Source organism: Vulpes lagopus, chromosome 12 (genome assembly GCF_018345385.1).
Source record: "Vulpes lagopus strain Blue_001 chromosome 12, ASM1834538v1, whole genome shotgun sequence".
NCBI lineage: Eukaryota > Metazoa > Chordata > Mammalia > Carnivora > Canidae > Vulpes > Vulpes lagopus.
In genome coordinates this window covers 58759634-58785018 of record NC_054835.1, presented here as the reverse complement: position 1 = coordinate 58785018, position 25385 = coordinate 58759634, and the positions used below count along the sequence as shown (strand labels likewise).

General features: G+C 58.4%; 1 protein-coding gene across 5 annotated transcripts in view; it reads right to left on the bottom strand.

Annotated features, from left to right (window-relative positions):
* The window catches only part of RNF213 (ring finger protein 213), a 99325-nt gene extending 74447 nt beyond the window's left edge, over positions 1–24878 (bottom strand). For 3 of the 5 annotated variants that reach the window (XM_041727183.1, XM_041727184.1, XM_041727185.1), the window contains exons 1-8: positions 24633–24877; positions 23626–23744; positions 15389–15633; positions 5490–5984; positions 4223–4351; positions 3409–3584; positions 2691–2852; positions 2121–2323 (exon numbers count right to left, since the gene is read on the bottom strand). In XM_041727183.1, coding sequence (XP_041583117.1) covers positions 2121–2323; positions 2691–2852; positions 3409–3584; positions 4223–4351; positions 5490–5984; positions 15389–15633; positions 23626–23719 — 1504 coding nt within the window. In that variant the 5' untranslated portion in view covers positions 23720–23744; positions 24633–24877. Of the gene's footprint in view, positions 1–2120; positions 2324–2690; positions 2853–3408; positions 3585–4222; positions 4352–5489; positions 5985–15388; positions 15634–23625; positions 23745–24632 lie in introns of all 5 variants that reach the window. The other 2 variants (XM_041727186.1, XM_041727187.1) reach the window with 2 other exon arrangements.
* Positions 24879–25385: the final 507 nt, after the last annotated feature.

The following is a 25385-nucleotide window of genomic DNA, read 5'->3' as shown; positions in this document are numbered from 1 at the left end:
CACTAAGATGCCAGAGGCGACACGAACACACAGAATCAGCCGCAAAGTTCAGAACGCGCAGGTGTCCGGAAGAGCAGGTGCTCTGCGCATCTCGCTGCAGGCACGGAGGTGCCCGCTCACCCCAGCCCTGCAGGCCCCGCGAGGACCCGAAATTACTGTTTGGAGTCACTGCTTCTCCTGCCCCCTGTGACCTGCCTCCAGAGGCCCCGGTAAGCTGCTGGCCTGGCCGGGCCCACATCACAGAGGAGGAGGGAGTGTCCCCGGGCTCGGAGCAGGGGACACCACTGACCCCGGGATTGCGGGGGTCGGGGAGGGGGGGTTGTTGCATCAGAGGTCTTGGGTCTCTCAGAATCTACCAGAAGAAAGGAGATGAAACGTTGACATTTCCAACCCACTAGAGAAAAGAGAAAGACAATCTTGAAGGTTAGGAAAAAATACCCCCAAACGGGCATGAAAACGTGAATAGAGAAGACAGGTCAAGGTGACAAAAGTCAGTCTCCCAGCAGCAACCGGGATGAGTGCTGGCGGTGAAGGGCCTCCGCTTGGACGGCCGGGCAGCGTGGGAAACCACCAAACAAAACCAAGCAACGAAAGCCCAGGGAACAGGGAGGGCGGAGGCGGGGGAGCAGAGGCGGGGGCGCGACGGCAGGCCCCCCTCCGCCCGGCACCAGCAAGCCCTCCGCTGTCGGGGTCTCTGGGGGCGCGGGGCTGCACCGGGGGCCCCACCCTGGCGGGGACGCTCACAGAGAGGAAGGGCACAGCCACCTCTCCCCTCACCTGCGCTGGGAATAAGGAAACCTGCATTTGTTCAAGTCCCTCTATGATGAGCCACTGCTGCGCGATAGGGAGCAGAACACGAACCTCTCCCGGGTTCTGGCACCTTCCAGATGCCTTCCCAAGCCGTCCACCGGGATGTCAGCCACCGGGGCACCCCACACCTGTGCTCCAGCCATGACCCCCCGGCCCGCAGGAAGCCAGCGAAGGGCCTCCCATGGTCACCAGGCCTCAGCCCCATCCCGCCCGCCTGGCTCGGGCATCGGCCCCCCGAGGCCCTGACGGTCACCCCGCCCGGGCGGCATCTGAAGCCCCAGGGTGCTCACGGCTGCGCTACAGGGAGGAGCACCCGGTTACGGAGGGACGGAGGCTCTCCTCTCCGGAGCTGACGCTCCAACCCTTCCAGAAAGGCCTTTTGATCAAATAGGCTTCACGTACAGGACGTGCAGAGATCCGAGTGGCCCCGCACGCTGCTGGCCTTGCTCGGCACATGGGGACACCTACCACCGACCGGGCGCCAGGCCACAGACAAGGTCCGCGTGAGTTCCCAAAGCAGGAGCCGCGGCGATCGTGGCTACATAGGACACACACGCCACACTCACACGCACCGTACATTCATACAGGCCACGCACATCACCCGCACGCCATACACATACCACACGCACCACACACGTCAGCCCCACCGCTCCTACATGCCCACACTCACCACACGCACACCCCCACACTCCCATGTCCCACGTACGCCTACACACCGCACAACGCCACACCCGCCACACATGCTACACACACCCCACAGCCACACGACACGGTCCCACAGCCCGCACACCACACACGCACCCCCCCACACATACGCTGCATGTAACAAGTGGAAAATAGAGCAAAGAGACAACAGAGAAGACAAGATAAGGAAGCAATTAGACATAAACAGGAGAAAGGAGAAGAGCGTGGAGGGCGGCGGGGACGCCAAGCAGCAGGGGTGCGGGTGTGGGTGCGGGTCTGACTCGTGGTCTCCGGGGCAGGGGGTGGGTGCCCGCGGCTCTGGCCTCATCCTCCTGCCAGCCCCCTGCAGCCCCCTCCCCTGCTCAGCTCCTCACCCCCAGCGGCTTCACCGTCTCCCCCTTTAGCAAAAATCCTTTTCCTGGATTCCCCTTGGAAATGAGTGGTTCTGTTACACTGATCAACTTTCCGGCTTCCAAACTCGGGTTTCCTCAACGCAGAGCCGAGGGCGGGGGGCCGGGGCCGGCGAGGAGGACCCGCCGAGGGGCCCTGCTCTGCAGAGGAAGGCCGCTCCGGGAGGCCTGGCGCCCGCAGTCCTGAGCTCGGCCCAGAGGCCCCGCCCGACTCACCTCCCAAGGCCAGAAGCTGGGACCTCACGTGCAGGCAACGGTTGACGTGGTCGCCGTGTTTCTGCTTTTGTTTGTAGATAAACTCGTACTCGCAGCAGTCGTTGCTGCCCACGATGACGTACTTGTAGGGGATGGGTTTATCCACGTGCTGCCTGGAAAGGACGGTACAGCCTTCCACGAGGTACCCGTGCTCATGCAGGTCTCTGAATAAACGGGACACCAGTCACATCAAAAAAAAAAAAAAAGAAAGAAAAGAAAAGAAAAAAAATTCTATTTTGAACATTTTAGCTCTCCTCAAACTGCATGGAGCACAGACTTGAAGCTACACCTCACTCCTGAGCAGGAGGATGCTTCATGGACCAGACAGTCTGCACGTAGAACCAACATCCCATGGGCCATGGCGACAGAGGACAAAGTATGTTATGGGGAGCTCTTGTTTGAAACGGTCATTTTCCAAGAGTGTAAAGAATGTCATCAGCTTGAAAAGAATTATCGCCTCCGTATATCTCGAAGACTGGGTGTTCTGGATGTTTCCCCGAGGGACTCCCCGCAAGCCCTCCGCACACTCACTTGGTGTAATGCATCTCACAGACGTTCCTCTGCCATCTGAGCTTCCCAAATTCCTCTCCGCCCCTGACATACACATGCTGTGAGCTGAGGTTCACGTTGCAGTCCTTAGGAATGATGGCGTGGAAGTACACGGTGACTCCTTCCTGGACACTCAGGGGGCTGCTGGAGGAAAGCCAGAAAAGAAAGCGCTCATGAGCTTCAGGTCTTCCCCCGCACCCCCTGCACCCCTGCACCTGCACACACAAGCACACGCACATGCACAACAGGATCCTCGCTTCTCGACCTGGCCCAGTGCGAGAGCGTCCACGCTCCAAACAAACACCATACCACGGGGTCCTACTGTGCCTCCCTCCACAGTGGGGTGGCGAGGAAGGGGGGCATCCCCCTGCAAGGCCGGGGGCTCTCCCTGCCCAGCTCTGAAGGGCTGGGGGCAGTGGTGGGAGGGGGCTGATGAGCACTCGGGGACATGCCAGCCTCTCCTCCCCCACCCCAACCGGGCCCTCCGAGGTCCTGGTAGGCCCCGAGGCCCCAGGAGCACTGAACCAGGCGAGGAATGGGGACGCAGGATGCTCCCCAGTCTGCGCCCTGAGCAGGTGCCCCGTTTCCCCAAGAAGGGTCACCAAGAAGGGCAGTAGCCTGGGACTCTCCATCTCCCGCCCAGGGTGGGGGTGGTCTGGGAGGCGGTGCCTGTGCCCCGGGGCCCAGTGCTCACACCTACCTCCCCATAACCTCACTCCCTCTGGCTTTGAGGTCCCGTTGCTCCTTCTCATTTTTCGTGGTGGCCACGCAACTCTTGTTATTCCCTTCTGGTTTCTTTGGACCCCCTGGCTTGGCCTTCTCACTTCCACCTGCTTCGTCCGCAGGGCTGGCCATCTTCTTCTTGGGTTCAGCTGTCTGGAACAAGTAACCGAGCCCCAATCTTTACAACCAGCTTCCACACTTGCCCTGCTCCAGCCAACAGCTGTCACGACGGCTAGAACAGTTGTGTCCCTTCCCTCCTCAGAACCTTCTGAAGCCCTCTGACCCACGGACCACAGCCTCCAAGAGCCCCGCTGTGACCCTCTTCCCCTCACTTGCTCCTGGGGGCACTGGCTTTCTTATTGTTCCCTGAATGGGCCCACCACACTCTGCCGCAGGGCCTTTGCATCTGCTGCTATTGCCTGGGACATGTTCTCAGAGAGTGGCATGGCTTGGCCCTCACTCTTTCAGATCTCTGCTCCACCTGAACCTCCTTGGGGGGGCCTTGCCTGGCGACGTGCTCCCAGCACCCATTTTCAGCACCCTCCACCCTCCCCCTGCTCTTCTCCGTGGCTCTCCCCATGCCTGACTTTGCTTTTTGTCTTTCCCTCTGTAGTAGAATGTGAGCCATGATGGCAGGAGCCAGGTCTCCTTTGTGGCTGTATCCATGGCCCCCAAAAGAGAATCACTGAATGAGTGAATGAAGGATGAACTTTGGAGAGAACGGGGTTTGAAAGAGCAGGTGGTGGGACAAAGGGCAGGACCGGGAGGCTTCCAAGAACCAGGCACCCTACCTGGTGGTGTTCTGGGGGAGCAGGGGTGCCTGCTGGCGGCTGGTTCAGTTTCTGAGTCTTGGCCTTGGCTTTATCTTTCTCGCCAGCCCCTCCCACTGGCTGAGCCGGCTGGGCCGCAGCGGCAATTTCCTGGAGGAGACAGAAACCCCAAACGTCAGGGCCTGGGTGACGCCCTGATGGCGGGAGGGTCAGCATCTGCCAACAGGGAAGGGTCGGCATCTAAGACCAGGGAAGGGTCAGCATCTGCCAGCAGGGAAGAGTCAGCATCTGCCACCAGGGAAGGGTCAGCATCTGCCACCAGGGAAGAGTCAGCGTCTGCCACCAGGGAAGGGTCAGCATCTGCCACCAGGGAAGGGTCGGCGTCTACGACCAGGGAAGGGTCAGCGTCTACGACCAGGGAAGGGTCAGCATCTGCCACCAGGGAAGGATCGGTGTCTGCCACCAGGGAAGGGTCAGCGTCTACACCAGAGAAGGGTCAGCATCTGCCACCAGGGAAGGGTCGGCATCTGCCACAAGGGAAGGGTCGGCGTCTGCCACCAGGGAAGGGTCAGCGTCTACACCAGAGAAGGGTCAGCATCTGCCACCAGGGAAGGGTCGGTGTCTGCCACCAGGGAAGGGTCAGCATCTGCCACCAGGGAAGGGTTGGCGTCTACACCAGAGAAGGGTCAGCGTCTGCCACCAGGGAAGGGTTGGCGTCTACACCAGAGAAGGGTCAGCGTCTGCCACCAGGGAAGGGTCAGCGTCTACGACCAGGGAAGGGTCAGCATCTGCCACCAGGGAAGGGTCAGCGTCTGCCACCAGGGAAGGTCAGCGTCTACACCAGAGAAGGGACAGTGTCTGCCACCAGGGAAGGGTCGGCGTCTACGACCAGGGAAGAGTCAGGATCTGCCACCAGGGAAGGGTCGGTGTCTGCCACCAGGGAAGGGTCAGTGTCTGCCACCAGGGAAGGTCGGCGTCTACACCAGAGAAGGGTCAGTGTCTGCCACCAGGGAAGGTCGGCGTCTACACCAGAGAAGTGTCAGCGTCTGCCACCAGGGAAGGGTCGGCGTCTGCCACCAGGGAAGGGTCAGCGTCTGCCACCAGGGAAGGTCGGCGTCTGCCACCAGGGAAGGGTCAGTGTCTGCCACCAGGGAAGGTCGGCGTCTACACCAGAGAAGGGTCAGCATCTGCCACCAGGGAAGGGTCAGTTGTGCCACCAGCCAGGCGAGAGGGATCAGCAGCTCAGGGGGAGGTGACACGGACCTGCTCATCACCCCCAACAACTCACCCCGGAGGCGCAGGCCCCAGCCTCCTGCCTGGGGGTCTGTGGTTCTTTCCTGGGCTCAGGGCCCCGTTTGGACTCAGGCAGCAGGAGTTCCCGGGAGGCATCTTCCTTCCCAGGACAGTCTTTACTGGCAGAGGCGGTGGCCCCCACCCCTTTGGAGGGGCTGGGGGTGTCACGGCCCTTCCCATTCTGGGGGGCACTCCCTGCAGTCTGGTCCGGCAGAGGGCTCCCTCCAACCTCGGCGTGCCCTGGGGGCCCTGGGGGCCCTGGGGGCCCAGCACCCTCCAGTGGGCTCGGGACGGTGCCCGGGGGCTGGCTCGGCTGGCTGGAAGGAGCACCTTGTGGAGCCTGGCCTTGGGGTGGGGCTGTGTCCCAGGCCCCAGGGTCTGCAAGCAAGGAGACGCTACAGGGGACAGAGGGGGCCTCGGACAAGGAGCCCGGCTCTGCGGAAGTGAAGGCATTCTGCTTCTTCCTCTTCCTTCCTCCTCTCCTTCTTTTCTAAACAGAAAAAGAGACACTAATTTTATTTCTAGGGTCACTACAGGCTCCCAACATCTTCCTCCGGTTTCCTTCCAATGTCTCAAGTGCGTCGAGCGTTGCCTGACCGAACCCCCTCCTGTCACACCTGCCCACGTCTTCATCTTGGGAAGACTGAAGCAGAGACACACGTGGCCGCGGGTGGTGGACGGCGCTGCAGGCCCCACAGCCGAGCCCTGCAGGCCACGCGCTTCCTTCTGCCAGATCGAAGCTGAGAGCCTCCCCCGAGTTCCTCCCGATGGCGCATCCCTAGAAGCACGCTGCCTGCGTGTGACAGAGCGCACGCGGCCTCCCGGATCACACGGGGCCTCCACGGATCACATGGGGCCTCCCGGATCACACGCAGCCTCCACGGATCACACAGGGCCTCCACGGATCACACGGGGCCTCCCGGATCACACAGGGCCTCCCGGATCACACGGGGCCTCCACGGATCACATGGGGCCTCCCGGATCACACGCAGCCTCCACGGATCACACAGGGCCTCCACGGATCACACGGGGCCTCCCGGATCACACAGGGCCTCCCGGATCACACGCGGCTCCCGGATCACACACGGCCTCCACAGATCACACGGGGCCTCCCGGATCACACGGGGCCTCCACGGATCACACGGGGCCTCCCGGATCACACAGGGCCTCCCGGATCACACGCGGCCTCCCGGATCACACGGGGCCTCCCGGATCACACGGGGCCTCCACGGATCACACACGGCCTCCACGGATCACACGCGGCCTCCACAGATCACACGGGGCCTCCCGGATCACACGGGGCCTCCCGGATCACACGGGGCCTCCATGGATCACACACGGCCTCCACGGATCACACGGGGCCTCCCGGATCACACGGGGCCTCCACGGATCACACACGGCCTCCACGGATCACACGCGGCCTCCACGGATCACACGGGGCCTCCACGGATCACACGCGGCCTCCCGGATCACACGGGGCCTCCACGGATCACACACGGCCTCCCGGATCACACGGGGCCTCCACGGATCACACACGGCCTCCACGGATCACACGGGGCCTCCCGGATCACACGGGGCCTCCCGGATCACACGGGGCCTCCACGGATCACACACGGCCTCCACGGATCACACGCGGCCTCCACGGATCACACGGGGCCTCCATGGATCACACGGGGCCTCCACGGATCACACACGGCCTCCCGGATCACACGGGGCCTCCCGGATCACACGGGGCCTCCACGGATCACACGGGGCCTCCACGGATCACACGCGGCCTCCCGGATCACACGCGGCCTCCCGGATCACACGCGGCCTCCCGGATCACACGGGGCCTCCCGGATCACACGCGGCCTCCCGGATCACACGCGGCCTCCCGGATCACACACGGCCTCCCGGATCACACGGGGCCTCCCGGATCACAGCCTACATCGCAGGTGTTCCATTCAGGGCCTTTCAGGCCTGGAGGTCCCTGTTCGGAGGCCCGTGCTCGCTGGTCAGTCCCATCGAGTGCTGGTGGCCCGTAAATCCCCTGAAATGCAGTGTGGACGCGGGACCCACCACCCACTCCAGGCCCGGGTAGACTCGCCGGGGACAGTGAGGGAGGAACGCGGCAGTTGCTTACGCATGGGGTGCGGCGGCCTCGTCCTGGGTCAGGTCCTGGCCCGACAACCCTGCAGGATACACGGAGCCGCGCCAGCGCTGCGTCCTGCAGGGGGATTTCCTGGCCTGAATGACAACTGACACCTGCTGCCCTCCTGGTGGCAGGAAGGAGGCTTTCAGGGTCCTCTAAGCGGGAGGTCAAGGGCACTTGGGCAGTTCTCTTGATTTTGGCTCAGGTCAGGATCCCGGGGTCCTGGGATGCAGCCTGCTGTCCCTCTGCCCCTCCCCTTGCTCGCTCACTCTCAAATGAATAAATAAATACATAAATAAATAAAATCTTTAATAGGGGCACCTGGGTGGCTCAGGGGTGGAGCGTCTGACTTTGGCTCAGGGCGTGACCCCAGGGTTCTGGGACAGAGTCCCGTAATGGGCTCCCCAGAGGGAGCCTGCTTCTCCCTCTGCCTGCATCTCTGCCTCTCGCTCTGTGTCTCTCATGAATAAATAAATAAAATCTTTTTAAAAAATTAAAAATAAAAAAAAATATTTAAAAAGGTCAACTGACTGGCTAGCTCAGTCAGAAGAGCATGCAATCCTCGACCTCAGGGTTGTGAGTTCGAGCCCCACATGGGGTGTGGAGATAACTTAAATAAAACTTAAAAAAAAAAAAAACAGTCCACAGTCCTCCAAGGTCTGTGGGTGTACAGAGCACTAAAATATTTGCTAACGTGCGGATGGTAATTCGGCAGGTGTGGGGGGCCCAGGGCCACTGGAGAGCGGGGAGGGGGGCAGGTTCCAGGTCAGGGCCCAGAGCCGCCCCTGGGAGCCCCGCCCACGTCTGGGCCGAGGGTCCAGCACCCGCATGTCACTGGGTCTCCTGATGGCTCTCAGCCCGCCGCAGGCTGGCTTCGGTCAAGCTGCCCACCAACTTATGGGGGCACCTAGGGGACCTCAGCGCAGGGACAAGGAGCAAGAGAGCGAGACCTGTTCCTCCCACAGCAGCCAAAGGTTTGGGTTTCGTAAGAGGGGGAGACCACGACGGGTTTTTAGCCTGTGGGAAGCGCCAGTGACAAAGGCGCTGGGATCTCAGAGGTGGCCCCGAGCCTGGAAGGCTTCCTGGAGGAGAAGCCTGAAAGACACTAAACCCCTAATAAGATGGCTTCGTCCATTCCACAGGATTCCCTGGGCCTGCACTGGCTGCAAGTGGCCGGAGAGTTGCTCGCCCAGGACAAAAGCCCAAGCCTGGCCGCCAACCTCAGCCTGCAACGGCCTCTGGGATGACTCCTGTTTTTTATTTTCTGCTGCTTATGATGCTTTGAGAGTTTAGGGTCCTTGCTAAACTTGGAGCTGCCCCTCCCAGGGCTGGCTCCCTCCCTCCCTCCCTCTCATTTGCAAATCAACCAACCCAGAGCCCACACCCACACCCACCTCCCTCATTGCCCCAGGGCCAGGCACTAAATGACTAGTGACACCCCAATAGCCCAGAGACCACCAAGGTCGTGCAAACCAGCCAATCCTAAACTTGCTCAGACTTGCCTTGCCCCCTTTGCCCCTGGGCCTTCCGAACACCCAGACCCCAAACCCATCCTCCCTGCCACCGCATGGTAAGACGCCTCCTCTTGTCACTCAGCCACAGCAGCCACAGCCAGGACGCCTCCTTGCTGTCCTCTCCTGCTCTGATTTCCCCCTTTCGCTGACCCCTCCTTCCTCCTGCCCGCCGCCCCACACCCCTGCCCGTCCCTCCCGGACACTCTCTGTAGGAGATAGAGCCCACCCAGGCCTCCTGCCCAGTCCGGTAGGGGCACAACCCTGCCTGAAAACAATGCATTCATTCTTCACTAATAATTTCCTTTTCCACCCCCTTCCTGCCTTTAGAAAACCTTCCACTCAGCCTTCTGGAGTCTTTCTGTGGTTGGATGGGATGCTCCCCGATTCAGGACTCCTCGAATAAAGCCAACTCGATCTTTAAATCGACTTGGTTGAGTCTCACAGTCTAACAGACCACACAGGGAAGCAAGGGCCACAGCGGGAACCAGGAAGGCTTGGAGGCTCAGCCTGCAGGGAGTGCAGGAGGCAGGCACCCTCGCGGGGCCTGTGACCCGGTCCCGGGTGACAGCGCGGAGGGGTGACCCCAGGACTACAGCCCACTGCGTGGACGCGGCCAGCTGGATTTCACGACCCTGGGGCAGCAGCCAGCACCCCCTCCTAGGGCAGATGGCCCAGGCTGACCCCCAGCCCCCGGGGTGCTGCATCCCCTCTCCCTTCCCCCCCCTTCCCCCAGGCTGAGCAAGGTCCGTGGTGCTCTAACCATTTGTTCCTCTTCTATAAACTGCCTTTTACATCCTTCACCTGCGGTCTGTCCGCTACTGTCCCTGTCCCGATCATCTTATTTCTTGGAAGGAACTGAGTATCCCAGTTGCTGACCCAGCATCACAGGCCAACAAAGTTTTCTGGCTGTTTGCTTTCACATTTTAATAGCCAGATGGTCTCCCCTGACTCAGAATCTATGATTATTTTGATGGCCATATTAGCATTTACAGGTTTTTTTTTTTTTAAATGAGGCTAAAAAATACGGAAACAATTTTACAAATAAGTCACCTCTATTTTCTACAACTTTTAGGGTGTTGTTTTACGTTAAAACATGGAATCGCTCTGGTATGTATTTTATTTTAAGATTTTTATTTATTCGGGATCCCTGGGTGGCGCAGCGGTTTGGCGCCTGCCTTTGGCCCAGGGCGCGATCCTGGAGACCCGGGATCGAATCCCACGTCAGGCTCCCGGTGCATGGAGCCTGCTTCTCCCTCCGCCTGTGTCTCTGCCTCTCTCTCTCTCTGTGACTATCATAAATAAATAAAAAAATTTAAAAAATAAAAAAAAAAAAAAAAATTAAAAAAAAAAAAGATTTTTATTTATTCATTCATGAGAGACACAGAGAGGCAGAGACACAGGCAGAGGGAGAAGAAGGCTCCTGCGGGGAGCCCGATGGGGGACTATATCCCTGGACCCTGGGGTCACGCCCTGGGCTGAAGGGAGATGCCCAACCGCTGAGCCACCCAGGTGCCCAATGTCACCGTATTTAAGGGACTTATTTTTAAGTAATCTCCACACCCAGCGTGGGGTTCGAACTCACAACCTCGAGACCAAGAATTGGGTGCTCTTCCGACTGAGCCAGCCAGGTGCCCCTCAATGTCATCATATTCAGAAAGTGCTTCAGGAGTTAACCAAGGAACAGATCCACACCCTGCAGGCAAAGACCACAGCTGCTTCGGGCGCCTTGGTGGCTCAGTCGGCTGAGCGTGTGACTCATGGTTTCAGCTTGGGTCATGATCTTGGCGTTATGGGATGGAGCCCCCCATGGGGTTCTGTGCTCAGTGGGGAGCCTGCTGGAGATTCTCTCTCTCTCTGCCCCTCCCCCTCTTCCCTGTCTTTCAAAGAAATCTTAAAAAAAAAAAAAAAGACCACAGCTGCTTTGCAAGCTTTCCACCAACACCTAGACCTAGTGCCTCGTGCCTCGTGCTCGCTAAAGCTTTGTCAAGGGCATCAATGGTGCAGGGGAGCAAATTTTGCCACCCGCAAATATGCCTCTTTGGCATATAGATTATTTTAAGCTGGTTATTTTTAAGAAGCTGCAGGTAGGAGAAGCTCTGAAAACCCAGAAGTTTTCCTTTTATGAGATATTTCCACATAAAAGGGTAATCTCCATGAGTAAAGGTGTCTCCCTCACCACCAGGAAGATGGGGGTGACTCTTAACTGTCTAGAAACTCGTCTGTGGAGAAGGCTGGACTTCAATCTACACAACACTCTCGCCTTGTTTACAGTGTTTTTCCCGATCACCCCCCACACCCACCCCCCACATCTCCTATGTCTTTAGCTGGAGGTGGTATTTAAGATGATGGCTTTGGCCATTTCGGGGAGCTACTTCATTTTCCCAGGTCTCTCCTATGTATGCAGGAGGTATTTATGTCGTTCAACGACTGTCTGATTTCCTCCTGTTAATCTGTCTTGTGTCACTTTTAGACCAGCCAAAGAACCTAGAAAGGCAGAGGAAAACTCTTCCTCTCCAACAATGGTCATCTCACTCAGGAAAAAAGTTTTCACTCTGCAGAAACCCAATATAAAAGATAAACTCCACAAATATCTATCTCCGATGCAGGAAACCTCATTGCTTTTCCTCATAAGCGAAGAAACTTTCACTGCGCACACCAGCTCGTTTCACTTTTTACATGAGTGACCCCTGCAAAACTCCTAAATGCTCCAGAAAATTCACAAAGTCAGGATTTTAACTCCCAGGAACCAGAAATGAACTTGGCAGGGCATCCACTGGACCCTGGGGGTTCAGAGCATAGGCCCTACAACCTCAGACACGAGCAGCAGCTGTGACAGTCACCAGTCAACCTTCTCTGTCAGCAGAACAGCCTCAGTCACAAGAGCCCAAACCAGAAGGCACCGTTGTGGCCAAGACCAGCCCTGGGCAGAAGCCGGGCAGGGCCTCACCACCTTCGTCCTTCTCAGGGCTGGGGGCACTCAGTCCACATGCAGAGCATGCAGGAGGCACCTTTTTATGCAAGGTCCCACTATTTATGCAAACCACAGACATACCTCAGAGACACCTGGAGTTTGGTTCCAGGTTCTCCAAATAAAGCAACTATTGCAATAAAGCAAGTCAAACAAATTTTTCGGTTTCCCAGCACATAAAACAATTATATTCACACTACACGTATTCTAAGTGTGCAACAGCATTATGTCCAAAAAGTCCATGTGCACACATTAATTTTAAAATACTTCATTAAAAAAATACTTCATTTTGGGGGCACCTGGGTGGCTCAGTGGGTGAAGTGTCTGCCTTCAACTCAGGTCATAATCCCGGGGTGCTGGCATGGGGACCCACATCAGGCTCCCTGCTCAGCAGAGTCTGCTTCTCCCTCTCCCTCTCCCCGCCCCACTCATGTTCTCTCTCTGTCTCTCTAATAAATAAAATCTTTTTTTTTAAATTTTTTTTTTATTTTTTTATTTATGATAGTCACACACACAGAGAGAGAGAGAGAGAGAGAGAGAGAGGCAGAGACACAGGCAGAGGGAGAAGCAGGCTCCATGCACCTGGAGCCCGACGCGGGATTCGATCCTGGGTCTCCAGGATCGCGCCCTGGGCCAAAGGCAGGCGCTAAACCGCTGCACCACCCAGGGATCCCTAATAAATAAAATCTTAAGAAATAATAACAACAAAATAAAATGCTTCATTGGTAAAAAGTGCTAACCATCATCTGAGTTTCAGCGAGTCATGATCACTGATCCTAGATCACTGTAACAATGATAATAGTGATAAAGTTTGAAACAGTTCGAGAATCACCAAAACGCGACACAGAGCAAATGCTGTTGGGAAAATGGCACCAACAGACCTGCTGGGTGCAAGGTTGCCGCAAACCGACAATTTGTACAAAATACCAAGTCTGCGAAGAGCAATAAAAGGAGGCGTGCCTGGAGGGCTCAGCGGGTGAAGCATCTGTCTTCAGCTCAGGTCATGATCCCAGGGTCCTGGGATGGGGTCCCGCATGGGGCTGCATCTTCTTTTCTTCCTTTGCTGGGAGGGCAATTAGTCTCCAGCCCCCAGAATGTGCTCTGCCCCGAGGGCTAAGTCACCTGTTACTGAGATTTTGCGAAGGTCCAATCAAGCTTATTCTGGTTGTTTTGCTCCATTTTGTTGGTGCTTCTCTGGAGGGACAGACCCCTGGAGGCCCCTTCTCTGCCGTTTTTTGCTGGTATCCCTTCCCTATACTTGGGGTTTGTTTTTTTCTCTTTTTATTTAGTTAGCTGATCTGATTGCAAGAATTTCCCCACATCTTTGAGAAAATAACAGTTGGAGGCCACAGTCCACTCTGCCCTAAGGACGATATGAATGGGCCTGTCCCTGGTGGGGGATTCAGGAGGATTCCAGAATTTGGCCATAGAAGCTGAAGCAGTGATTAAATCTTATCTGGAATCTTCAGACGCCTTTCTGGAGTCCTTTTTCATAATGAAATCAAAGAAGAGCAGGTCAAAGGACACTTGTCATGCTGGGTGGTCCCACCATGTTACCTGTGGGTGCAGGGAGAACTCTGCCCCAAATGCTGACTTTAAACCAATTCTTTAGGGGCACCTCGGTGGCTCAGTGGTTGAGCATCTGCCTTCAGCTCAGGATGTGATCCCAGGGTCCCGGGATCGAGTCCCACATCAGGCTCCTGCATGGAGCCTGCTTCTCCCTCTGCCTGTGCCTCTACCTCTCTCTCTGTGTCTCTCATGAATGAATAAATAAAATCTTTTTAAAAAAATCAATTCTTTAATTTGATAGATTTCATATAAAAGCTTGCAGTTCTTTTTCTTTTCAATGTTTGGGTTCAGAAGTGGGACATTTATACACTTACAGGCCATCTATTTATATATTTCCAGTTGTGGACTACAACCCATCACTGACCCATTCTTTCAGGGTTGTTGACTGTTTTCTTCTTGATTTCTATGAGCTTTTGACATATTGAGGCAACTCGTTCTCTGCTTTAAAAATACTTTTATGAAAATAAATAAATAAAATAAAAATACTTTTATGTAAATACAAATATTCTCTATTTTTCCCAGGTTGTTTGCCCTTCTTTTGTTCTTATCATATTCTATACAGAATATATTTTTAGTTCTTTTAAGTCAAAGACACCAATCTTTTGTTTGTAGTCTTTCCCCTGCATTAATTACTAGAAAGTCTTTCTCCATCCAGAGACCAGATAAATATTTATGTATATTTTCCCCCACTGTCCTTGTACGTACCAGGTTCTGACTCAGGGCTGTCTCTGCCGCTGCAGCCATCGCCCCCAGAAATCACCGTCTTACTGACTATGGCTTTGTGCCACGTTTTTGTTTGATTTAGTGCAATAAATCCCACTCAAGACTTTTCTTTTTCATAGTATTTTTGGTTATTCTTGCCCATTTTTGTTTCCAAAAGAGCCTTAAACTCACTCCGTTTACTTCAAGGTTAAAAAAGAAAACCCAGTCCTGCTGGGCTCAGTACCAGGTTCACTCACGGTGCTGCGCACCCAACATGGGCAGGGCACCCCTCAGCACCCGTTTTCAGAGTCCACCTAAACCCTCACTGTCCCACATCCTGCCCTAGACTGTGACTCGCCAACAGGAAGGACACCCACGCACACACTCACATGCACAGAACACGCACCACAGCGCACACACCCCTACTCACTCACACAGCCCGCTCGCGCCCACACCCACGCACATACTGCACCGTATTACCCCCACACTTACACCCACCGCACGTGCACACCCGGCACACAGCCCACGCCCGCACACACGCAGCCCCGCGGGCGGCAGCTCCTCCCCCGGGGGCCCAGAGGCAGGAAGGCAGCGCCCTCCGTGGGAGCCCCGCAGAGACCGCGGCCCCGGGCCCCACAGGCCGAGCTTCAACCGGGATCTGTCCAGCGAGCCCCGCAGGCGGCGGCCGGGCGCTGGCGCTCCCAGGGGGCCCAGGACGGCTCGTCGGGGGGTGGCCCGCACCCACCTGGGGTCTGGGCCTCGGGACAAGGACGTCCGGGGGCCAGGTGGACGTGCCCAGCCACCAGTCCGCGCCGGGAGCCACGGGGACCCGGAGCCACGGCCACCCGGGACCGGGGGGGGGGGGCAGGGAGGGCGTCGGGCCGGAGGGATGGGCTGCCCGGCAGAGGCGGCCTCAGGCCACGCGGGTGCGCGGACAGCTGCTGCCCCGTGGGGGCCCCGCCGCCTGCCACCAACCACCCATGCCCGCCCCCCGCGCCCGCCGTACTCACCCTCCGGCTGCTCAAGGACGCACTGGAAGGGGGCTCGTCCAGACCTCGCGGCGGGAGAGGACCTCTTGAGCCCGAGGACAGGAAAGGGCCGCCGTCCTCCCTCAGCTCCTGCCCGGGCTCCACCTCTCCGTCCTCCCTCAGCTCCTGCCCGGGCTCCACCTCTCCGTCCTCCCTCAGCTCCTGCCCGGGCTCCACCTCTCCGTCCGGGGCTGCCGCGGCCTCGCCGCCACGGTTGTTCTCAGAATCTGTAAAGGTACAAGCACGTGGTCAAATCTCAGGAAAAGGCGAGGGACGTCACGCAGGAAGATCCTCCCAGGACGCTGTGGCCAGGTCAGCCCTCTCTCGCGTTACGCACTCTCCCGGGGCCCAGTCTCTGCTCGAGGGTGGGTGTGAGGGACCCAGGACCCTGGCCCCAGCCCCAAGGAAGGGGCCACACCCCAGAAACAGCACGTGGGTCTGAGCATCCAACTCCTCGCAATGTCAGCATCGGAGGGGCCTGGCCCCGAGGCCTCCAGCACTGTGTGCCGCTCCCCTCGCTGCCCCAAGCACTTCTTCCTCTCTTCACAGGGACAGGCACCCCATTCTCAGCCCCTCACTGGGGCTCCTGGCCACCCAGAGTCTCCCAACGCCTCCTTGGTCCCTGGCCTCATTCATCCTTGCGGGCGGCTGCTTTGCTTTCAGAGTCACACCTGCTTAGAGCTGTCATCCACATAGCTACCAGCACCTGAGCAGGGGCCCCTCCCAAACAGTCCTTCGGGGACGCTATTTTCAAACCTGGGGCTCCATGCCACCCCCCACACTCCAGATGGCTTTCTGCTCGGAACCCTCCCTCAGCCTGGCCTCCAAAGCCCCAGACCCACTGGGCTCCCCTCCTGAAGCCCCTTCCTCTGCCCCCTTCATCCCTGTCCTTCCCTCTGTAAATTCTGGAGGGCAGGGACCAGAGCTTTGTTCCCCTTGGAGTCCCTGGCACCTGAAACATATAAGGCCATCAAGAGCCATCCACTGGATCGATAACAAATACATTAAATGTCTAAATACGCATATTCAGAAATTCAAGTTGCCCCAAGACGGGCCGCTTTGGCAGGCAGATTATTCCCATCTGAAAAGACTCAAGAAGAAACTCTGCCCTTCCCCCCAGCAGCCTATAGGAGAGTTGAGATGGAGGCCCTGGGAGCCACCACAGATAGCCACATGACACGATGAACTAGGGATGGCAGACGGGGGGAAGGGGGGGACCCTGGCAAGGCCTGCTGGATCAGTCCTCTCTTGCACGTCCCACGGTTTCCGGATGTTCACCTCCGACTCCTTTCCATCTTCCCGAGAGCTATTTCCTTCCCTTCACTGTCCCAGACGCCTACCGCCCTCTCCTGAGTTCGGGATGACATACACACCTCCCTTCACTTGTCTGCAATCTCTCACTGTGTAGAAATTAAATTTGATTTTCTCCTGTTAATCCGTCTCCCGTTGATTTAATTCTTAGACCAGCCAGAGGCATTTTGAAAGGTAGAGAAAAATTCCTCCTCCCCGATGACCTGAGGTCGAAAGAACCGAAGCAGCAAGGATACCGTGACACACAACAGCCCAGGGCCACTTGCCCTTGGCAATAAACTGTGAGCATTTTGGCCTTCTTTCTTCTACCAGCCTCCGCTGTGGGGCGGGCCCTGGGTAGCCTGATCCAATCAGAACCTGTCATTTCTCCTGGCCCCAGTGATTGGCAGGAAGTGCAGATGGCCTCCAGGGCTGGTTGCTGGGGTTTCAGACACATGGATTCCCTCCCCCTGGTCAGACAAACAGATGCCATGCACTGGAACTGGTGGACAGTCTGCCTCTGCGAACACAGCCAGCCTGAGGACAAAGCAGGGGGGCAGAGAAAGATGCAGAGACAGAGGAATTCGGGACAGAGAGGGAGCCCCGCAGAAACCCCAACCCCTGGATCTGGGGCTGAGCGTGTGCAGCTAGTGCATTCCTCCAGCTGATGAAGCAGGGAGCTGGGTGCCTGGGCACCTCCAATACAAACAGCCCCAGCGACTATGAGAATCAGTAAGGATTTTTCTAAAAAATGAGCTTCCCAAAAGGAAAACAAGAGGCGGTTCAAAGAAACAGAAATACAACTGACCTTTTAGCCCTCAAAAACATTGCTGGCTCCCTACTGATCAAGGAAATGAGAAAGGAATCCATGAGATACCATGTCTACCCATCTACTTGGCGTTGATTAGCAAGATCGATAGAGCCCAGCGCTGGAGAGGCCTCGACCCGGGGAGACAAGAGACCTCGAAGCCCACAGGCCAGCAGGGCCAGAAGCCTTATGTCCTCACACAGCCTGGTTCGGGGGGCAAGATCCGGCCGCCAAGGGCCATACCGCAAAATAGTGGAATGAGGTGAGTGTCCAGTGATGCGGGAAACAAAGGCAGAGGAAAAATTATTAAACTTCCTTACTACCTACAGCCCACGGACATGTCCTTGAAACAGGCACGAGTGACCTTCCTCTAGGAACTCAGCTGCCTCGATGTTCATACTTCGCTGAGGGCAACAGGCAACCTTAGCCTGACGCCCAGGACCCGTGAGTCTACTCTAACATATAAAAATTCCAGGGACGCTTGGGTGGCTCAGCGGCTGAGTGTTTGCCTTGGGCTCAGGGCGTGATCCCAGGGTCCTGGGATCCAGTCCTGCATCGGGCTTCCTGCAGGGAGCCTGCTTCTCCCTCCACCTGTGTCTGTGCCTCCCTCTCTGTGTCCTATGAATAAATAAATAAAATCTTAAACAAAAAAAACATATAAAAATGCTTTTGGAAACTTTCATTATCTCTAAACTCCCAAGGTATGTGTTGGTGATCATCCCCCAAGCACACGATCCCCCAATATACATCTGAAGGGTCTCATGACTGGTTTTACTAGATGGTAATAAATGACGTTCTCCCCACAATAGCTAGCCCCCCCTCCCCGGGGTCTGGAAACTTGCTTCCAAAATCCCTTAGGGACTTACGCTGTCCCTCAGCCCCTCCCAATTTGACATTATATAATTGGCCACCCCTCACGACCCCAGTGCAGCTCTCTCTGCCCGCGGGTCCTGTCCTTGTGCTTTTAAAAAAGCCACCTTTTTGCACCAAAGATGTCTCAAGAATTCTTTCTTGGTTGCCGGCTTCAGACCCTCATGTCTCTCCTACATCACCCAGGACTGGGCTGGCAGCTGAGCCAGGCCCTACCCCGTGGCAAAGCAAACAGTGCTGCAGCCAGTCCTGAACCAGAGGCTTGGGGAAGTAAGTGATGCATGTGGCACGACCCCCCCAGCTTACAGAAACACGAGTGTGTGCGCATATTCCCACACAGAGGAAACATCCAGAAGGGGACACATCAAATAGTTAACGGTGTTGTGTTAATTGGAGATGTGAAAGGCTGGGGGGTTCAGTGGTTTTTCCACCCTCCTACAATAAGAGGGCCATTTGTGATGTGAGGAACAGAGACAAAAGAAATGTAGATAAAATTAAATGTCCTTTCACTTGTGACAAATACTTGAGACAGAGGAGGACGTTCCTCCAGGAATTCCCAATCTGCATGCTAATGCCTTACTAGAGCCCAAACCCACTTTAGCTTGACACTAGCCAGGCCTCCTGGTTCCCAGAAGTTCCCAGAAGTCTTCTTTAAGATACGAAAATCCTTTTGGAAACGTTGCATTGTCTTTACCTCCCTCAAAGCACTTAGCTGTGCTTTTAATAAAGCCACCTTTTTGCACCAAAGATGTCTCAAGAATTCTTTCTTGGCTGCCGGCTTCAGACCCTCATGCCTCTCCTACATCACCCAGGATGGGGCTGGCAGCTGAGTCAGGCCCTGCCCCGCTATACTCCAAAGTGTATACAATAGCTCCTCATGATCCGGGGGCAGCTCTTTCTGCCCACGGGTCCCGTCCCTGTGTTATAATAAAACCACTCTTGTCGCACCAAAAACATTTCAAGAACTCTTTTTTGACCATTCTCTCCGGAACCCGACTTCAAATTATCAATTCGCAGCATGTGTGTTATCTCTATGATCCCCAAAATAAAAAGGGAAGTAGCTGGATTCAGCGAGAGCGAATCTTCCCTGGCCCTTAGTAGGCACGGTGCTCGTTACCCCAGTAAGTACCCCAGTAAGTACCCCCAGCCACCCGACGGGGTAGGTGCTTCTCCCAGCACCTATCTGCTAGATTAAAAAAAAAAAAAGGGAAGAACAAATGGGGAGAAGGGTTTGAACCCAGGCATGGGGCTGCTTCCCGTGGCTTTACAGAGACCAGGCCAGGCCCTGGGGACAGGTGCTGGGGCCATGGTCCTTGCCTGCAGGACATTTTTGGCTGAATCAGAGCACATTCCTGTCCCTCATCCCTAAAGCAGGCACGCACGCTGGGCAGCACGATCTCCCCTGGAGCTCCTGCTGACAGACTTGCGTGCACGTCCACAGACCTAAGGGTATCCAGGGAGCTAAGTGGGTCTGAGCTCCCCTGCAGATCCCCAAATCAGGTCAATGGCTAATTAGCGCATGAACGAGGGAAGAAGGCAGGGGCTCGCGCTGGCAACCCCAAATCACTGCTACAACAAAATGTCACGCAAAATTAACTCAACCTAAATCAGTCAGCAAGGCCGACTCTGACACCCAGGCTCCCAACGAGAGCCCCTGCAGCAGGCCCGGGCCGCAGCACATGCGCCCCTGGGGTGGCCCCCAGCCGTCCCCACTCATCCCTCAGCTGCAAAACAGGGGTGCGCCTTCCCTGCCCGGGAGGCTAGAGCTAGTAGTAGTAGGCACACATCCCCGCTCCCGCTCCTGCGAGGCCCCGGGGGAGTCACATTCCCAGAGACAGAACGAGGACAGCCGTGGGAGCGTGGGAGCGTGGGAGCGGCTGCGGGAGGCAGGAGGCGGCAGGGGTTACTCAGGAGGATCCGTTTGGGAAGATGAGAAAGTTCTGGAGGGGGATGGTGGTGATTGATTAGGGAGCAGAAGGCCAGCGGAGGACAGAGCACAGGCCCACACCCTGCAAGCCCCGCCCCTCCGTGGGACCCGGTGATGCTCATCCAGGAAGCTCCCCACTGGCTTCGTGGTAACCCCACCCTAGAGGGAAACCGCCTCAGCTAGACGAGGCCGGGCCTCCGCACCGCACCCTGGGAGCCCTCTGCTGCAGGTGCCAGTCCTTTTGGACCCTTTCCTTTTCCTGACCTCCCGCAACGCCCTAGGATATAATCAGCTGCCCCCCACGGCTCTCTGTGCCCACGGGTCTGTCCCTGTGCTTTAATAAAACTACCATTTTGCACCAAAGATGGCTCAAGAATTCTTGGGGTGCCCGGGGGGCTCAGTGGTTGAGCGTCTGCCTTTGGCTCAGGGCGTGATCCCAGGGTCCTGGGATCAAGTCCCCCATTGGGCTCCCCGCAGCAAGGAGGCTGCTTCTCCCTCGGCCTGTGTCTCTGCCTCTCTCTGTCTCTCAGGAATGAATAAATAAAAGCTTTTTAAAAAAGAAAACCTTTGGGGAAAGTTCCTTTGTCTCTCCCCCTCCCAACTTAAAAGTATATCATCAATCCCTCCTGGCGACCCTCATGCAGCTCTTTCTGCCCAGATCTCCTGTCCCTGTGATTTAAAAAAACCACCTTTTTTGTACCGAAAACGCCTCAAACATTCCTTCTTGACCATTCACCCCTGAACCCCACACCAAATCACATCGTCCAGCTCCTCCAAACAGTGGCTCCAGCCTCTCTGGGCCCCCAGATCCCAGCCCTGCCCGCCGCCCCGTAGTGCCAGGTCCAGGGTGCCTGCTTCCCCACCCCATCCATCCCATCTTCCTCACCCCACCCATCCTCCATCCCCCCACCTCACCCCACCCATCCCCCATCACCCCATCCCCCACCCTCCACACCCCACCCATCCCCCACCCTCCCCACCCCACCCGTCTCCATCCCCCACTGGCCCCCTAAGCCCCAGGTGGGGCAGCCTGCGGAGAAGATGCTGTATCGGGCCAGCCCAGGCGGCAGGCAGCGTGGTTTCAGTTTCTATTCCCGGTAAGCAGGAGGGGAGGAAGGAAACTGCGGAGAAGTGGGAGGACTAAAGCACGGTTCCCGGGCAGGGCTACTGGGGGGGACGGTCCAGGGGATCGGGTGGCCCCAGCTCCCGCCAGTGGCACGGGAGGGCCCCCCAGGTGACCCCAAGAAGCCAGCACCCCCCCAAGCAGCATGCCAGCATCTCAGAGGCGGGCAGGTGCAGGGCTGGGAACCCGACCCACCCTTCCAGCCCTGGGCAGCCCCCAGATGGGGCCCCCCACCAAAGCTTCAGGGCATCCTGTGAAAGTGCCAGGCGCCCAGGCCCTCACGGAGCACCCTTTCCCCCCATTCTCTGGTGAATATCTGCGCTGCCCTCAGCAGCGCCCGAGGGTCCCTCGCCCAAAACCAAAGGAGGCCAGAGGTAGAGTGGGCTCCCCCGGAGACCCTGAGAAGAGGGAGGCCAGGCGGCCCCTCGGGGTTCTCTGCCTACCATTCCACCCCCGCCCCCCCCTTTGTCTGGCTAATTCGTTTCCACCCCACACCCCACCCCTGCCTCGCCCTGATCCCAGACCCCATGACCTCCATGACCTCCACTACTGGCCAGTGCCAGCAGGGGCTGGAGCTGCTCACCCACCCAGCCCAGGTGGTGGTCCTTCAGAGCAGATAGAGGGGTGGGAGGGGTCCCCCACCCCGGACCCCACCTTCCCGCCCATCACTTGGAGGCAGCCAGACCACAGCCACAGCTTCCTCCCGGCACACGAGAGACTTCACTTCCCTGTGCCTCACTCCGGGCATCCCTGAAATGGGAATTCATGACAGCTCCTCCCTCCATACTTGGCACAGCACCGGCTCAGGGCAATTGCACCAACTGGTCTGATTTGGGTTTTTCTTGTTCGTTTTTTCACCCTCTGGGGTCCCAAAGAGCCCCTGACAAGGTCTCCCACTCAGGCGGATGTTCTAGGGACCAGGGGAGATTCCAGCTGGACAGCAGGAGCTCGGCGGCGCCACGCCGGGCTGCAGAATCCAGACAGCAAGGAATCAACGAGGAGAGCCGACACTGAGCCGATCGGAGCTCGACTTGTGCAAGTCAAGTCCCCCGCGTTCCAAAGGAAGACAGACTCCCCAGGTCTGACCCCAGCCGGGGCTCCCCGCTAAAGGGGCCGCAGCAGAAGGAAAGCAAACACAAACCAACAACCAGAGCAGCCTCCTACAGCCCAATAAAAGCATCCGTGACGTGAGCACTGTGCACACGGGCAACAGAAACAGGAGTAAAGAGCCAGTGACTCCCCCCACCCTTGACACCCAGTGCCCCCTCCCAGATTACCCAGAGGTCGGCGAGCAAGAGGGGCTGGTACCGACAGCATCTACTGACTCGCGTGCAAACACGCACGCACACACCTCACGTGACCTTCTAGAGAACTTTCTTTGGTCCAGAAATTATTTGAGCACCTACTATGTGCCAGGCACTGTGCCAGGGACTTGGGAGTAAAGCAGCTAACAAGAGTGAAGGGCTCATCTGAAGACACACGCTGCCGTGGTGCAAATGCTAGGAGGGCAAACAGCGTTGGCGAAGTGGCGGGAGAGTGGGGGGAGGCAGGTGCAGTCCTCAATGGGGCGGTCAGAGTGGGCCTCCAGGTGGGAGGGCCGAGGAGCAAAGGCCGAAAGTAGGTGAGGGGGTAATGGTGCTGCCCTGAGGAAAGGGATAGTCCCAGCTGAGGGAACAGGCAGTGCAAAGGTCCCGTGGTCCAAGAACACCAGGGAAAGGAACGAAGGCAGCCTGCGGTCCTGGACACCAGGAGAGTTGAGGACCGACCTGAGCCAGCAGGTGAAGGCCACCTGACACGGTTCCCCTTTCAGGCACCGACCTGCCCCCCCTCACCAGTAAGGGTCCTGTCCAGGCTCTGGGGACCCCGTGCCCCTCACAGCACCTGGGACACCACTTGCACACGGCATCCTCTGAAATCCACTGAGACCCCCCAGCTCGGCCCGAGACCCCTGGTCCGGAGGAGGAGGAGAACCCTGGAGTCCTCTCCAAGAAATGAAACCAAAAGTTTTTAAAAAGTGACAAAAGCCCTGGGCAACAGGACCAGATGAAACTGTTTTTCTGGCACAAGCGCGTCTTCTAGGAAGTTCCTCAGCCACACGCCCAGGCCCCCTCGCCCAGGCCCCCTCGGAACACCCGCTGCTGCCGCCCGCTGAGCTGCCTCCGGCGACCTTCCCTCCAGCGCCCGGCCCCCGCGGCCCTCACCTGGCTCGGCTGCCTGACGCAGCCTCTGTCCACACTGGCTGCAGAACTTGGGGGCCTTGTCCTTGGAGACGTACCCACACGACACACACTCCATTCCTCCGGGATGGGCTCCTGCAGGTCTGCAAGAAAAGGGAAGGGTCCCGGGCGGGGGCGCGGGCTATATACTGAGCCTCCCGTCATGTGACCACAGCCCGGCTTCAGTTTCATTTTCTGGGAAAGTGAAATTACGGCACCAGAAGATCCTCCGCACAATCGAAACCCAGCGCTAGCACCTCCCCGCCTGCCGCGCTCAGAGCCCCGACCCCCCCACCCCTGTCACCCAGCGCCAGCGCCTCCCCGCCTGCAGCGCTCAGAGCCCCGACCCCCCCACCCCTGTCACCCAGCGCCAGCGCCTCCCTGCCTGCAGCGCTCAGAGCCCCGACCGCCTCCAAGTCTTCCAAGTCCTGTCCCCGCTACTGGCTCCCGCCCCGGGCATCTCCCGCCCCCACCCCAAGGCCCCAGCACCCTGTTCCCTCTCTGCCCCCCCAGCCAGGGGCGCCCTCCTGGGCTCTCCATCACTCCGCGAGTCCAAGACCTGCCCCCCTGGCCGAGGCTGGGGGTGGGACACCCTGAGAGCTAGGGGTGGGCGGAGGGGGGCTTGTTCCAGGCACAGGTGCAGCGCTTGCAAGACCCCGGGACAAGACACGGGGTGAGGGTGGACGGGGGCGCAGGGACAGAAACACCGGGCGCACAGGTGAAGGGGGCTAGGTGCGGCACACAGCCCTGCAGGGATGCCACAGCCCGCCCGAGGGACAGCCCGCGTGGGAGCCCCGGGCTGACGGGGCCAGGGGTCAGGACCCCTGCTCCCTGCCGGCCCTGCTCCCACCCCAGTGCCACCCCGCCCCCCGACTGGGCTTGCTCCCCCCGGTGCCTGGGGGGCAGAGCAGAGCCACACTGGTGTGTGCGCGCGTCCTGGCTCAACCGGGGGAGCCCTGGCCCCACCTCCCCCTCCCGCTCCGGGCTCTCACCCACACTTTCCGGGCCTCCCGGGGGCCCAGGCCGCCGCCCCTACGCTGTCCTCCTCTGCGGGGCTCTGCTTGGCCCTCGGCGGGAAGCCCCAGCGGGCTCGGAGGCCTCCCCAAGCTCCGATTGCTTCCCCCCGCGCCAGGAGCCCGAGCGAGGACCCGAGGCCGGCCCCAGCCGACTCCACCCCATCAGCTGCCACTTTGTCCTGCCCCTTTTGCCAATTGGGGAACTGCCCCAAACTCAAAGCCCGTTCCCCGACCGCCGCCCCGCCTGGTGTGGAGGGTGGGGTCAGGGTGCAGGGGCGGGGCGGGGCAGCAGGGGGTCAGGGTGCAGGGGCGGGGCGGGGCAGCAGGGGGTCAGGGGGCAGGGGCGGGGCAGGGGGCGGCAGGGGTGGGGCGAGGGCAGCCGGGGATGGGAGTCGGGGGCCAGGGGCGGGGCAGCAGGGGGCGACAGGGGGCAGGGGCGGGGCGGGGCAGCAGGGCAGGGGCGGGGCAGCAGGAGGGTCAGGTGCCAGGGGCGGGGCGGGGCAGCCGGGGATGGGAGGCGGGGCCAGGGGCGGGGCAGGGGGCGGCAGGGGTGGGGCGGGGGCAGCCGGGGATGGGAGTGGGGGGGGGGCCGGGGGCAGCTGGGGATAGGAGTCGGGGCCAGGGGCGGGGCAGGGGGCGGCAGGGGTCGGGCGGGGGCAACAGGGGCGTTAGGGGGCAGGGGCGGGGCGGGGCAGCAGGGGAGTCAGGTGCCAGGGGCGGGGCGGGGCA